Here is a 13,585-nt window from a genome sequence, read left to right on the forward strand (position 1 = left end):
AGAAGGGAGAGATATATTCTGTGCTGGTGTTCCTCTTGAGGCGTTTTCTAGCTCAAGTTATTTTGGATAAGACGATAAAAGCTGAGCATTATAGAAGAGATGAGCAAAAGGCAACTGAGGAAGTTGAGTGGAGCTTTCAGTAGTTTTTTTGTTGTTTCTAGCCCTGCGTTTGTGGCTGGAATCCTTTGAAGGGGGCACACCATAGGAATGGGAACAGATCAGAGATAGGCCAGTTTTAATGGTGTTAATGGTGTTTGAAACCCAGTCTCATGCCAGCTCAGTCCTTGATTGGATTGCGGTGATCTGCTCCTACTCTGACTGCTTGCTAGAAAAAAATTAAATCATCTCTGGAAGAAGGTAACATAATCTAGAGCCCCTACACTTTTTCATACATATTTTTATACAGTCATTACATACAATGTGTAACATTCAATTAAAAATTACTAGGCATGCATGGGACCAACAGAGTTAAATCAACAATAGAAATAGGTTATGCAGACTCCGGATTACAGACAAGAGCTTTAGAGTACTATAATCTATTCACGAAAATAGAATGAGAAAATAAGCAAAATACTTAGAGATTCAAAGTAGTCACCCAGAGCTGGATGGTAAAACATGTATTTTAGCATAGGGGAGTTATAAGGCTCTTACTTTTAGTTGGGCTAATGGTTATAATATGTTTGTAATCTGGTAAAGTTGCTCATCCCAACTAAGAACTAGTAAATTAGAAAAGAAGTTGCAAGTAAATTATTGAGGTATTTGTTTTGGCGGCAAATACCTTGTTTGATTTCGAGACTCTACTATGAATCATACCATTGCTGTATGTACCACTAAGAAAAAGAGGCTGTCAATTATATTTTGACATCCCATTAATTATAAACTACATTCTAATTTCAGAGAGGTTAAAATGTGGGGGGAAAGGTGATCCTAGTTTTAAATCTCAGTTCTATCATTTATTGTTCATTTGACTTCGGTCAGGGAACTTCTTTGAAGTTGTTAGTTTATTTGTCAAAATTGGGTAGTATAGCTGCTTTAGATAGTCTAGTCTTTAGAGATAAGAAGACCAAATGAATTAAGCGATGTGAAAGTTTGTAGTACTGGGTATGCATTTAATACTATGAATTTGGCTTTCATTTCTTCCTTCTAAAACTTGGCATTGTTAAGATAACAGGAAGAGGTTCCTAACAGCTAACCAGGGGAAAAAAAAACCAAAAATGCAATGTATTGGTTAAATAAGAACTTAAAAAATTCCTGTTGGAGCTATTTAATAAAGTGTCAAACATCATTCTTTATTCTCTCTCCAGCCCCCTTCACTTCCCCTGTCCCCCCATTTATATATAAAGATATCACTGACAGCTTCCAATGTGATGATTGGTATTTATAATGATGTGACCTATGCATCAAAATCGTGTTGATATTTTTACTATATTGGTTTTTAAAAAGCAAATTTTAGGAAAATTTCTAATCAAAATTCAGCTGTGATGCTGAAACCTCCATTTTTATTTAGTTTTGTAGAATCCCTGCTCTACTGATGATACTGCATAAATACAGCATTAATCAAAGTGACTGAATCTTGAAGGGGTTGGATTTTGTGATGCTGGTTGCCATGAGAATTCCTGTTTATATTCCTATTTTGAAGGTTCCCAGTAAACTCAGAATGACATTTTTCTTGAGCATTAAAATATTTAGAGCTTTAATTTTGTGTTCATTCTGTTCTGTTCTTTTAGGATTTTTCAAGTCACATTCAGTTGATAGGATGAAAAAATTTAAGAGAAGGCTATCCCTCACTCTTCGGGGAAGCCAAACTATTGATGAATCATTGTCTGAATTGGCGGAACAAATGACTATTGAAGAAAATAGCAGCAAGGATAATGGTAAGTATTTGGGGCTGGGGAGGGGAGGAGGGAAGGAGAGATGCTTCCGCCTTTTAATTACTTTATAAATTGAATGTGAATTTACTTTTTTGGTAAGTTCCTAATAGCTTCCTTTTGTTTATTTCTTTGTCTTATTCTCTAGTTCTTAGGAAACAGAAGACTATGTGACTTTTGCTTACTTAATTATTAGAATGTTTCACTCTTATTCCAGGAGTGTTACTGTACCCGGTCTCTAACCCTTACAGATTCTCCTATCCCATTTATCTTTCTATTTTTTATTGTCTCTTAAATAAGAATACCTTATATAATATCCTAGTTGTTAAATAACTGTTTTTGAGTTAACCTAAGTTAATGCAGCTTAAAAGTGTAGTAAGTTTGTGAAATTCCTTTTTGAGGCTTCATCATAGTTTTATAACATTATATATGCATATGGACTATAGATGAGAAGGTTCATGACGTGAGTGAATCTTACTCTTTCCTTATTTTATATTTACTGCAGAGTCTATCCATAATATTGAGAGCACTTAAGTAGGTAGGCATACAGCATTTCACATGTTTGATAGTTCTTTACACAGAGGTTGATATAAAATGAAGAGAACTTGTTTAATTGAGTGGATTAAAATGTAAAATCCTGATAAAATTTATAGAACAAGGCTACATATTCAAAACTGAAGTAACCCTAGGGATGTCATAATAATAACCAGGAAGGAGTTATAGGAATGACTGCTAGTATGTCATGAAGTACACATTGTCTGGGAAGCCTTTCTTGCCTGTACCTGAAATTCTTCTGTTAGAAATTTGTGGCGGTGGGTGAAAACATGAATACCCCTACCCACTTCTGTTGAATGCATATGTCTTTGTTGTGAGAGAGGGAAAGGTATAATATAAAGGGCTCTGAACTTTAAGTTAAAAGTCATGGATTAGAATTTGGGATACTCTAACACACTTATACCCTTATTAATTAGTTATATGACTTTAATTTATCTTACTCAAGCTTCAGTTTATCTCTTTTCTCAGAAAGATCATCATTTACTTAAGTTTATCTGGCTAGTTGTAGTAGGGGAGAGGAGACATAGATGAGTAGAAAATTTAAAAAATAATAATTTGGATATAACTTACGTCGGAGGGGGACACATTTTGCATTTGGGTCAAAACTCAAAGACAGTTCTAGGTCTTACTTTTTTTCTTTGTGCCAGGAGCAAAATCCTTAATTCTCTCTCAAATCCCCTTTGAATTCTTGGTATTTTAATTAAGCCTTGTGTTTTGTTTTGTTTTGTTTCTTTTAGAGAGGGCGGGGGGAGGGGCATAAGGAGAGGGAGAGAGAATCCCTGGCAGGCTCCGCGCCCAGTGTGGAGCCCAATGTGGGGCTCAATCTCAGTATCCTGAGATTATGACCTGAGCTGAAATCAAGAGTTGGATGCCTCACCCGATTGAGCCAGCCAGGCACCCCAATAAATGTCTTAATAGTATTTTAAACATATCACAGAAAGTTATTTCAGGATCTTGTCTAAGTAGCTAACCTTACTCTAATGAGAAGATATATTAAAATTACTGAATTTGATGAGGGGAATAGGTGGCAATTTAAATATGAGGGAGAAAATAGATCACAGTTACACTAAAAAAAAAGCAAAAATGAGTTTTATTTTATATATATTATTTGGACCTTTCAACTGCAGCTACAACAAAAATTACTTTTTTTGACAACTGAAATTCTTCAACTAAGAAAACTGCATCTTTATGTTATTATGTAAACTTAACAGAATGCCACTTCTCATGATTATTTAGAATCTGAAGAAACCTTAAAAGGCAAAGATTGAAATGATGTAGTTTTCCAGCTATTCCAGTTTCTTTTCTTTACTACTCAGTCTGTGCACTGGGTCAGTTTATTATGTTGTTTAGAGTCAACAAGCCTAGTTGATGGATATTGTGAAACGTTGTCGTACTCCCAGGTTTTTTCCTTTCTTCTGATGATCTGATACATGATAGCAGTGACAGTTTTTTTTACAGTAGTGGATGACATATAGGAGGTTGTAAGTAGTGCTAACTCCTACAAATAGCAAAGGTCCATGAGAGGATGAGGTTGAAAGCACAGACTATGGATGTATGTAGGGTATGATTAGGATCAGATATTAATAGTGTTTATAAGAGTGGGATTAGGAGTAGGGAATGACAAAGAGTCCAGGGTGGGCTAAGAAATTGCATGTTCCTGGGGCGCCTGGGTGGCTCTGTCGCTAAGCGTCTACCTTCAGCTCAGGTCATGATCCCAGGGTCCTGGGATCAAGCCCCGCATCGGGTTCCCTGCTCAGCGGGGAGCCTGCTTCTCCCTCTCCCACTCCCCCTGCTTGTGTTCCCACTCTCGCTGTCTCTCTCTCTGTCAAATAAATAAATAAAATCTTTAAAAAAAAAATTGCATGTTTCTACTCAGAATAGTTCACATAATCAGAAGACCCAAATGAATAAGATGCATAAAATCATAGTGATTGCCATGTTATGATGTTAAAAATCATGGGGAAGTCTTACTTGAACTAACTACTTTGTAGAATAAGAAAGATCTGTTTTTCATATAGATTTCCATTACTTTAAAAAATATTGTGGTAAATTATGCATAATGTAGAATTTACTATTTTAACCATTTTGAAGTTTCTGGTTTTAGTGGCATGAAGTACATTCACATTGTTGTGCAACCATCACATCACCACCATCTATCCCCAGAACTTTTTCATCATTCCAAATTGAAACTCTATACCCATTAAGTAGTAGCTCTCTGTTCTCCCCTTCCCTCAGTCCCTGGTAACAACTGTTCTACTTTCCGTCTCCATGAATTTTCAAGGTACCTCATATAAGTGGAATCCTACAATATTTGTCCTTTTGTATCTGACTTCTTTCATTTAGCATGATGTCTTTAAAGTTTCCATTTTTTAAAATGCAGCATGTTATCTTCTTGACTTGCCCAGTCAATTGCTATCATACTCTTCAAATGTTGGGATATTTTACGATTCATGAGCCCCGTTCTCTTTTCTGTACACTCTCCATGGGCTGACGTTATCCAATCCTATGATTTCAGCTACTGTGTATATGCTGACTGCTTCTAAATCTGTATTTCTAGTCAGGGTTTTTGTCTGGATCTCTAGATTCACATCCAAATATTAGTTGGCTTCCCCACATAGATGTTTAATAAGAGTCAAATTTAATATTACCAAACCAGAATTCTTGATTTCCTTCCCCCCAAATCTGATTCTTTTCCAACTTTCCTCATTTAACCTAAATCACTTAAAAATAAAAACCCAGGAGTTATCCTTGATTTTTCTTTCTCCTTCACTGTTCTGTTTCCCCTTCTCCCCTCTTCTGCCATTCTAGTTTCCTGTGTATTTACAATGTAAATAATTTTTAAAAACTCACTATTAATGATAGTAATTTATATGCTTGATAACATGTTTCCAGCTATTGTCCTTTTATGTATTATTTATTTTTAACAGAGGCTCTGCTGTAGCTTTAAAATTTTTCTTTAGATAGATGTTTTTAATATAGGTCCTCACTAAAAGCTGGATGGGGGAGAGTATATATGAAAGTAATTTTGCAGCCATGTCTGCTAACCATTTGGTTCTGTCTTTATAATATATCCTAAATTTGCCTACTTCTCTCCATTCTAGTCCAGGCCACCACCATTTGTTGTTTAGGATACTATAATAGTCTCTTCCTTCTGTTTCCCCTCTTGTTGATTCCCTCTCATCTGTTCTCCAGCAGTACCAAGAGTGATGTTTAAAATTTTTAATTAAAAATTTTTTTTTATTTTTAAAGAATTTATTTGAGAGAGAAAGAATGAGAGAGAGAGAAGGAGGGGGAGCATGAGAGTGGGGGAGGGTCAGAGGGAGAAGCAGACTCCCTGCTGAGCAGGGAGCCTGATGCAGGACTCAATCCTGGGACTCTCCAGGATCATGACCTGAGCTGAAGGCAGTCGCTTAACCAACTGAGCTACCCAGGTGCCCCCAAATTTTTAATTTTTAATAATCATTGATTCAAAGGAGGTTGCAAACATAGTACCGAGAAGTTCCTTGTGCCCTTCTCTTTGTTCCCTCCCTTGGCTACATCTTTCTTAACTATAAACCATTATCAAACCCAGGAAATTAACACTGGAATAAAGTGTGAGTATACTTTTGTGTCATTTTATCACGTGTAGATTCGTATAACCACCACTGCAATCAGGATAAGGAAGTATTCCATTACCAGAAAGAGATCCGTTTTATGCTACCTCTTTATAGTTATTCCACCTCTTATCTCCAACCATCCCTGACCCCTAGGAGTGATATTTTTAAAACATGAATGAGATCATATTACTACCTGTTTCAAAGCTACCATAACTGATTCCAATCTCAGAATAAAATTGGAACATTTATGGTTACATACAAACATGCTTATCTTTCTGTCCTCACTAAGTAACATATATATAGTACAGCACTTGCCCTCTTTGTGTTCCTCTAACACAGTGTTTTCAGAGTTTGACCCCTAGACCAGCAATATCAGCAGCACCTGAGAATTTGTTAGAGATGCAAATTTTTGGATTCTATGTCAGATCTGAGTCAGGAAGTCTGTGGGTAGGGCCCAGCAATCTTGTATTTTAACAAGTCTCTGAAGGTGATACTGAAACATGCTAAAGTTTTACCCCTGCCACATGTCAACTTTTGCAGTAGCTTTACCCTCTGGACTATCTTTTAACTCACCATCACCTATCTTCCCAAGATTGGCTCTTTATTGCATTTATATCTCTGTCAAAAATACTTCTACGGAGAGAACTTTACTCAGTATCCAGTGTAAAATAGCTACTCCTTTATTTTCCGTCATCTCTCTTCTGCATATTGCCTATCATTATCTGATGTTTTTCTTATTCATTAGTTTTTTATTTGTTTCCCCTCCATAAGATCTTATAATCTTAGAGAATAGTACCTTGCTTGTTTTGTTCACCTGTTGATGCCCAGGACCTGGAATAGTAGGCACACAATAAATAAATGGCCTCTGAATAATTGAATGTTTTTTATGATCTCCTTTTTTTCTCCTATATTCCTCAAGACTGTAAAGCTCTAATCCCTAGGATAACTTTACAGAGCAACTAAAACATGTTGTCTATAGGCAGAATAATTCTGTATTTTATTATGATTCTAGATAGGAAATAGTATAACCTAGAAAGAGAAAATTTTCTCTTATATGTTCTAACTTGTATCCTACACTGTTTGACTATTTAATTTTTGCACTTTTTCAGATACCTCTTCCCCATTCATTCTTAAATCATTGGTTATTTTAAGATCCCCCAAATCTTTGATCAGCCAGCTATTGCCAAGGAATGTATAAGCCATAGGAAGCTTTGGACAGATATTATCTATTACTAGTTAGGCACTTTTCCTTTTTCCAGTCTGGTGTTCTACCCAAATTAGATAACTTGGGCTCTCTCTGAGCCCCAAGGGCCCTTTGGCCCCATCCTCCTTTTCCCATCTTCTTTTATGTAGCCATCATTAGTAGAGGTGCAGGCCACGTGGTCTTGTTCTTGGTGTCTGATAAACCTTTACAGGTAGGGGAAACCACATCAGTAGATATTCTTACTCCTGATTATCAGCTGCAAAAGAGCTGGCTCCATTTTAGAGGAGAAAAGGCATTCAGAGAAGCCCAATTCCTTTTAAAATTCTTTAGCTGCTACCAGTAAAACATAATTCTAATACAAAAGACTAATTACTTGTCATAGAAGACTTCATCGTGTCTTTAACCTATTTTAGAGCTCTTCTTAAGGAATCATGAAATTCCTCATGAGCATTACAAAACAGGATTTCTCCCATTTATAATTAAATAACTTAAGTATTCTGTATTTTTTAAATGTTTCTGCTTGTTTATAAGTCTGAGGTTTCTTTAAAAAAAAAAACTCTTTATATTAAAAGTCCCAAATTTTGGGTAAGAAATTTCAGAACCTCTATATTGATATATGCTTAAGTACTTCTGTGTTTATCCATTAACTGACATACCTTTTGAATGTCTAGCAAATAGGGATATAAATTCCTTGAGGCCAGGACCATGTCTTTTATATTCTATAGCATGCCTAATTATAAGGCATATATGAGACAGTTAGTAAATGTAGGAGTAGTTTGGAAACAAACTTGGGATATACTAAAATAAGCAAATGGATAAAATCTATGGGCTAGGTTAGTAGTTTTGTGATTGCTAATCAATTTTGGTTATATAAGAAGTACCTACTTAAGTGATTAGACCAATTTCAAATATTAAAGTGTTTTCTGTAAGTATTTTTTCATGGAAATTATTTTAATTCTGGTTCTTTGTATAGATAGCCAAAGAATTCTTAAATGTTACTGATCTTATAAACCTTTTGTTTTGTTTTCTGTTTTGCTTTCTCAATCCTTTTCATGTGATCCTGGATCTTGGGCTGTTAATGGAATGATTTTGGATACTGTGAACCACAGAGCCTATTGTGAAGAATGGCAGGCCTCCAACCTCTCACAGTATGCATTCCTTCCTCCATCAGTACACAGGGTCCTTCAAGAAGCCCCCATTGCGGAGACCACATAGCGTTATTGGAGGAAGCCTTGGATCCTTCATGGCAATGCCCAGAAATGGAAGCAGATTAGGTAATTTAACAGTCCTTTTTTTTTTTTTTTTAACTTTCTGACTGTAAGTCATACATGTAGTAGCTATTGTTATAGTGGTATGGAAGTCAGCCAGCCTTTATTATCTGATTTTTTTTATAAAATAAAAATCAAGTTGAAAATAACAGAGATAGCAGAAAGATGGAAGGCTCTAGAGAGGTACTAGTGTTGACAATACAGAGGAGTAACATTTGAAAACCTGTCCACCAGGAAGAAAACAAAACCCCTAAGAGATGGATGCAAGATTTCAAGATGAATGGCATTTCAAGATGGTGCTTAATTTAGGGTCATACCCTGGTAACTGCAGATTATCACCATACGATAGCCCAGTGCAATGATTCATATACATGATTGTCACCTGAGTTGCTATTCTTACATCACTATGTCATTCTAAAAAATATATGCCTGCCAGTTTCTGTTTATTTCTCTGGTCTTTTTTTCCTCTGGCCTTTTTTGATAGCATCTTACTATCATGTTTTGATTTTTAAGATCATTTTAAGCATAAATGATCTTATAGTCTCATGACATATTTACTGAAGTTTCTGAGGGTTTTATTTTACTCCTTGCTTAATCTGCTTCCTTGGCAGGTTATTTCCTCATGTGTTTTGTTAATTTGGGGAGTGTGAGCTTATCTATAGTGGGGTTTTACCTGTGGGGAAATGTATGTAGCCTTTATCCCTATAGGTGTAAACCTACAGAATGGTGTGCTATAGTTGTCTCACACTGGTTCATGAGAGATGATTGTTAAATTTTCAGGAGTTTTCCAAGCTGGTTGTTAAATATAGCCATTATTAAAGTTTAAGTGTTAAAAACCTATAATTAAGTAAGCCAATTACAAAAGTAATGAATCCTCAAAAGTCATTATTTTCAAATTATTTTACTACACTTTACTATTACCTCTGCTTTGGGGGTTATTTCTGTTGTATCTGTATAGTCAAAATTTTATGTAATAGTATGTACATTTCTTCCCAACTACATGCTTAGTGATGGTCATGTTGTAGCTTGAACTTGGCCATGGAGGGAGTATTCACCTCAGAGAAACTGGAAAAGACTTCAGATCAGGACTTGATATATTGTTTTGTTGTCTAGACTGGGGATTGGCATACTTTCCTGCAAAGGTCCAGATTGTAAATTTTTCAGGTTTTGTGGGACACATATGATCTCTGTTGCATATTCTCCTTTTTAAAATAACTCTCTAAAGATGCAGAAAATATTTTTAGCTCAGGAACTGTACAAAAACAGGTCACATTTGCTGATCTTTGGTCTGAAGTTAAGAAAGTAATATTGAAAATGTTAGTAATGCAGATTAAAAGTGTGTTGTATCTGTAGCTTTTACAGTTGTGAGTGGCACAAAGTTGAGCCATCTGAGAAGTAAATATTCTTCCAGTACTCAAAAACTATTACCTGATTCAGCAAAGAAGTTGCTCACACCAGTGACAAATGAGTGAAGTTTTGACATGGTCTTCATTGTTTCACTTTTGTGTTAATAATGGAAATGAAAATACGGATACTCATGTTGGAACTACACTTGTTCATTAATGACATGAACAATTTCTTGGTTGAGTCCGATGGTACTCAAGTATTTATTTATAGTCTGAGATTCATATGCTCCTTTGTAGTCCTTGTGCAGTAGAACAGATTTAAGTCTGCCCTTTATAGTACTTTAAGAGTCTTGTGCCTTTCTTTAGGAAACTCTCACTTGTACCTTGGACACCTGACGCTTCCTATTTTGTCCCAGTGTGGCAGCTAAACCCAAGCATTTTCTTACCAAGATCAACAACCCCTCCCTGAGAGAGTAACGGAGTCAATTTATACATAACATCTTTTGGCTCTCAGTTCTCTTTGTCTTTGCTTCCTTGGTATCATGCACATATTCTTTCATACTCAGCTATGCATTTTAAAATATTATTACATCTTATTCAATATTTCTTTGAGGAAGGAAGGTTTTCAGATTTTGCTGGAAATAGAAGGCATGGTTAAATTATCTTTAACATTTTAAAAGTGTGACAGAAAAGGATACTTGACCTCAGATGTGTTGTATACCATCAGATTAGCAATCAGTTACCAATACATTGACTTTTATTGCCAAGTTAATTTTTTGTTCAGATCTTAGTATAAAATTTCTCCAGAAATCTTTATGTAATTGAAGTATACTCTTAAATTACATATCAGTCTATTAAAAACTATCATATTTGCAACTGCTTATCAGTGTAAGAATTTTCTCAATGTGTTATCAAGGGGCACCTGGGTAGCTCAGGTGGTTAAGCATCTGACTGTTGATTTCCGCTCAGGTCATGATCTCAGGGTTGTGGGATCAAGCCTCCTATTGGGCTACACGCTGAGTGTGGAATCTGCCTAAGATTCTCCCTCTCCCTCTGCCCCCCCCCCGACTCATGCACATGTATTCTCTCTCTCTAAAAAATAATGTGTTATCAAGACAAAAAACAAAAATATAGAAATTTTAAGACTGATTTGATAAGATCCTTGAGTTCAGTTTTTTGTTAAATGGTTCTCATTTTCATAAGCAAATATTCATTAAAAATACAAATTTGTAACTATAAAATACTATTTTTTTTACATGTTGGTATTTCATATAACATTTCATTTGAAAGAAGAGATATAGTTACCTAGTGCATTCTTTGATTTTTAGTTAATATTTAATTTATGGGATTATTTGTTGACCACTTTCTAAACACCAGGTACTTTGTTCAGTGTGGGGAATATAAAAGTGAGTAAGCTAAATCTTGCCCCCCAGGGATCTCCTAACTTGGTATAAAATCATCTGAAACCAAAAAATGCACTTCAGTGCAGTGGTTGTGGTAGGTGTGGGCACAATAGTCATCTGTGTCTGGGAGTAGAGAAGATTTTACTGAGTGATGACAAATGAATATAGTTTTGAAAAAATAAGTATGAGTTCACCAAATTGTTAAATTGGGGAAAGGCATCTCTTATGGGTAAAAGGGGGGGAAAGTGTGTTGTGTTAAAGCACTGTAGCATGAAACAATATGATACTTTTGGGGGAATGAATAATTGTATAAAGAGAACCAGTGGTAAGAGATGTGTTTGATATTTAGCGTTTGTTTGTTTCTGGTGTGCAATTCTTGCTAGATGAATTACAGGATGATTGACAAATGCAAATATAGAGCAGGTATTATACAAGTTATATAAGTTTGTTTTTAATATTCCCAGATGGAATTAATCTTCCTCCTCTCTACTCCCATTTAACTTTTATCTTTAATAATAAAGAAAAAACCCGACACCTCTTTGTTTTGTAATTTAAATATATTTTTTCCTCCATACAGATTCACAAGCTTGTTTCTGTAGTTAAATAGATATTCAGTGAATAATTTTTGAATTTTTTTTTAATTTTTAACACTGGAGAGGGGAAGCTCCATTAATGGCTTTAAAAACTTATTTTTTAAGAATATTCAAAGTAGTAGATCATTTGGCTGTAGACCCAGTGGCACATTATTTTACAGAAAAAATAGTAAACTAAATAAAAGGCAAAAGACCAGGTTTCTATTTTAGCTCTGCCTCTAAGCTGTGTAACCTTTGAAAATCATTTAACCTTTCAAAGTCTCAGTTCCCAGATCTGGAAAATGAGAGAACTGACTAAATAATCCTCATGTTCTTTCCAGTCTGTAATTTTATTATTCAGCTCTTGATAATAACTTGGATGTTAATTATTTTCATAGTTTTTCATAATCTGAGTGTGAAAGGTTTGTCACTACTCTTTCAAGACATCTGAGTTATGTTTTGATCTATTAGCTACACAGAGCAACCAGAATGTAAAAAACTTTTATGATTTTTATGTGTTGGCTATCTATATCTTATTTGTAGTGATAATAAATTATGTGATATAGTAAGGTATAATGCATGTCTTTGAAGATAAATGGTGTTTCATTTTGTGATACAGATATTGTTCATGAAAATCTAAAAATGGGATCAGATGGTGAGAGTGACCAAGCTTCTGGGACATCATCTGATGAAGTACAGTCACCTACAGGCGTTTGTCTTAGAAATCGTATACATAGACGGATCTCAATGGAGGTAACCATATGCCTGCGTATGTGTGTTTGTGTGTATGAATACACATACACATCAAACAGTAAATGACCATTTGAAAATTTTCATGAAGGCAAATGACATTGTAAGAAAATTGTTTCTTTGCATTAGTAATGAACAGTCTTGTGAATATTTCCTTCTTTCTTATATACTATCCCAAGGCAAGTATACATTAATTATGTTTAACAATCCGCAAAAACCATGTAGGGTCTCTGTAAGGGAAATGTGAATTTTCAAAAATACTGGAAATTCAGAATGATACTTTAGCCAAGTTTTCTTTTTAGAAAATAAGATTTTAATTATATTTTTGAGGTTTATCCGGATACTTAGTATTTTATTTTATAAATATTTTATTTCAGATTTCAAAATGTATACATAAAATAAGCACCAGCTTTTCTTTTTTTTGCTTTATATTATAAATATGGGTATCATTTCCTTTATGGCTTATTATACCTACTAATTTCTGTAGAACATATAAGTTATATCTTCATGTAAAAAAATTAATAGCTCATATATAACCTTGAGATCAAAGTTGATAATGCATGTTATTTCAGTATATACTATAGATTAAAATAGTTTTCTCCAAAACAATTGAACATGTTTTGATTTAAGAATATTGTTTTTTTTTGGTGCCTTTGAGTTGAGATTACAGTGCTTGGGGTATCTGTCCCGTTGGTTGATTGCATTTTTATTGATAAAAGATTGCTTCTTAATCAATTAAAAAACAATATCAGTTTTCTAAATGATAAATTAATATTTTCAACTCTTGAGATCAACTTGGTATCTGTTCATATCACTATAATTATATCATAATAAAATATATTTTTTCTTCTATCATATGTTTAAAAGTTTTTTTACTATTAGGATTTTTATCTGAACTTTCTCTTCCATTGAGCTGTATTTATTTTTTGCCCCAAAGGTGACAGTCCCTTGATGATATTCTTACTTTTGTATATTATAATAGCTGAAAAGACTTCTTTCTTAACATCTTCCACATCTTGCACA

General features: G+C 34.6%; 1 protein-coding gene across 5 annotated transcripts in view; it reads left to right on the top strand.

Moving 5' to 3' along the window:
- CDK17 (cyclin dependent kinase 17) overlaps nt 1-13,585 on the top strand; it is a 113,263-nt gene that overhangs the window by 68,778 nt on the left and 30,900 nt on the right. For all 5 annotated transcript variants that reach the window (XR_003210282.2, XM_025882486.2, XM_025882487.2 and 2 more), the window contains exons 2-4: nt 1,728-1,874; nt 8,333-8,497; nt 12,432-12,565. Coding sequence is in view for 4 of the 5 variants with exons in the window: in XM_025882486.2 (XP_025738271.1) it covers nt 1,757-1,874; nt 8,333-8,497; nt 12,432-12,565 (417 nt within the window). In the remaining variant the exon portion in view is untranslated. The remainder of the gene's footprint in view (nt 1-1,727; nt 1,875-8,332; nt 8,498-12,431; nt 12,566-13,585) is intronic.

This window comes from Callorhinus ursinus, unplaced genomic scaffold (genome assembly GCF_003265705.2).
Source record: "Callorhinus ursinus isolate GAN/ISIS: 27379988/994484 unplaced genomic scaffold, GSC_fseal_2.0 scaffold14, whole genome shotgun sequence".
Taxonomy (NCBI): Eukaryota; Metazoa; Chordata; class Mammalia; order Carnivora; family Otariidae; genus Callorhinus; species Callorhinus ursinus.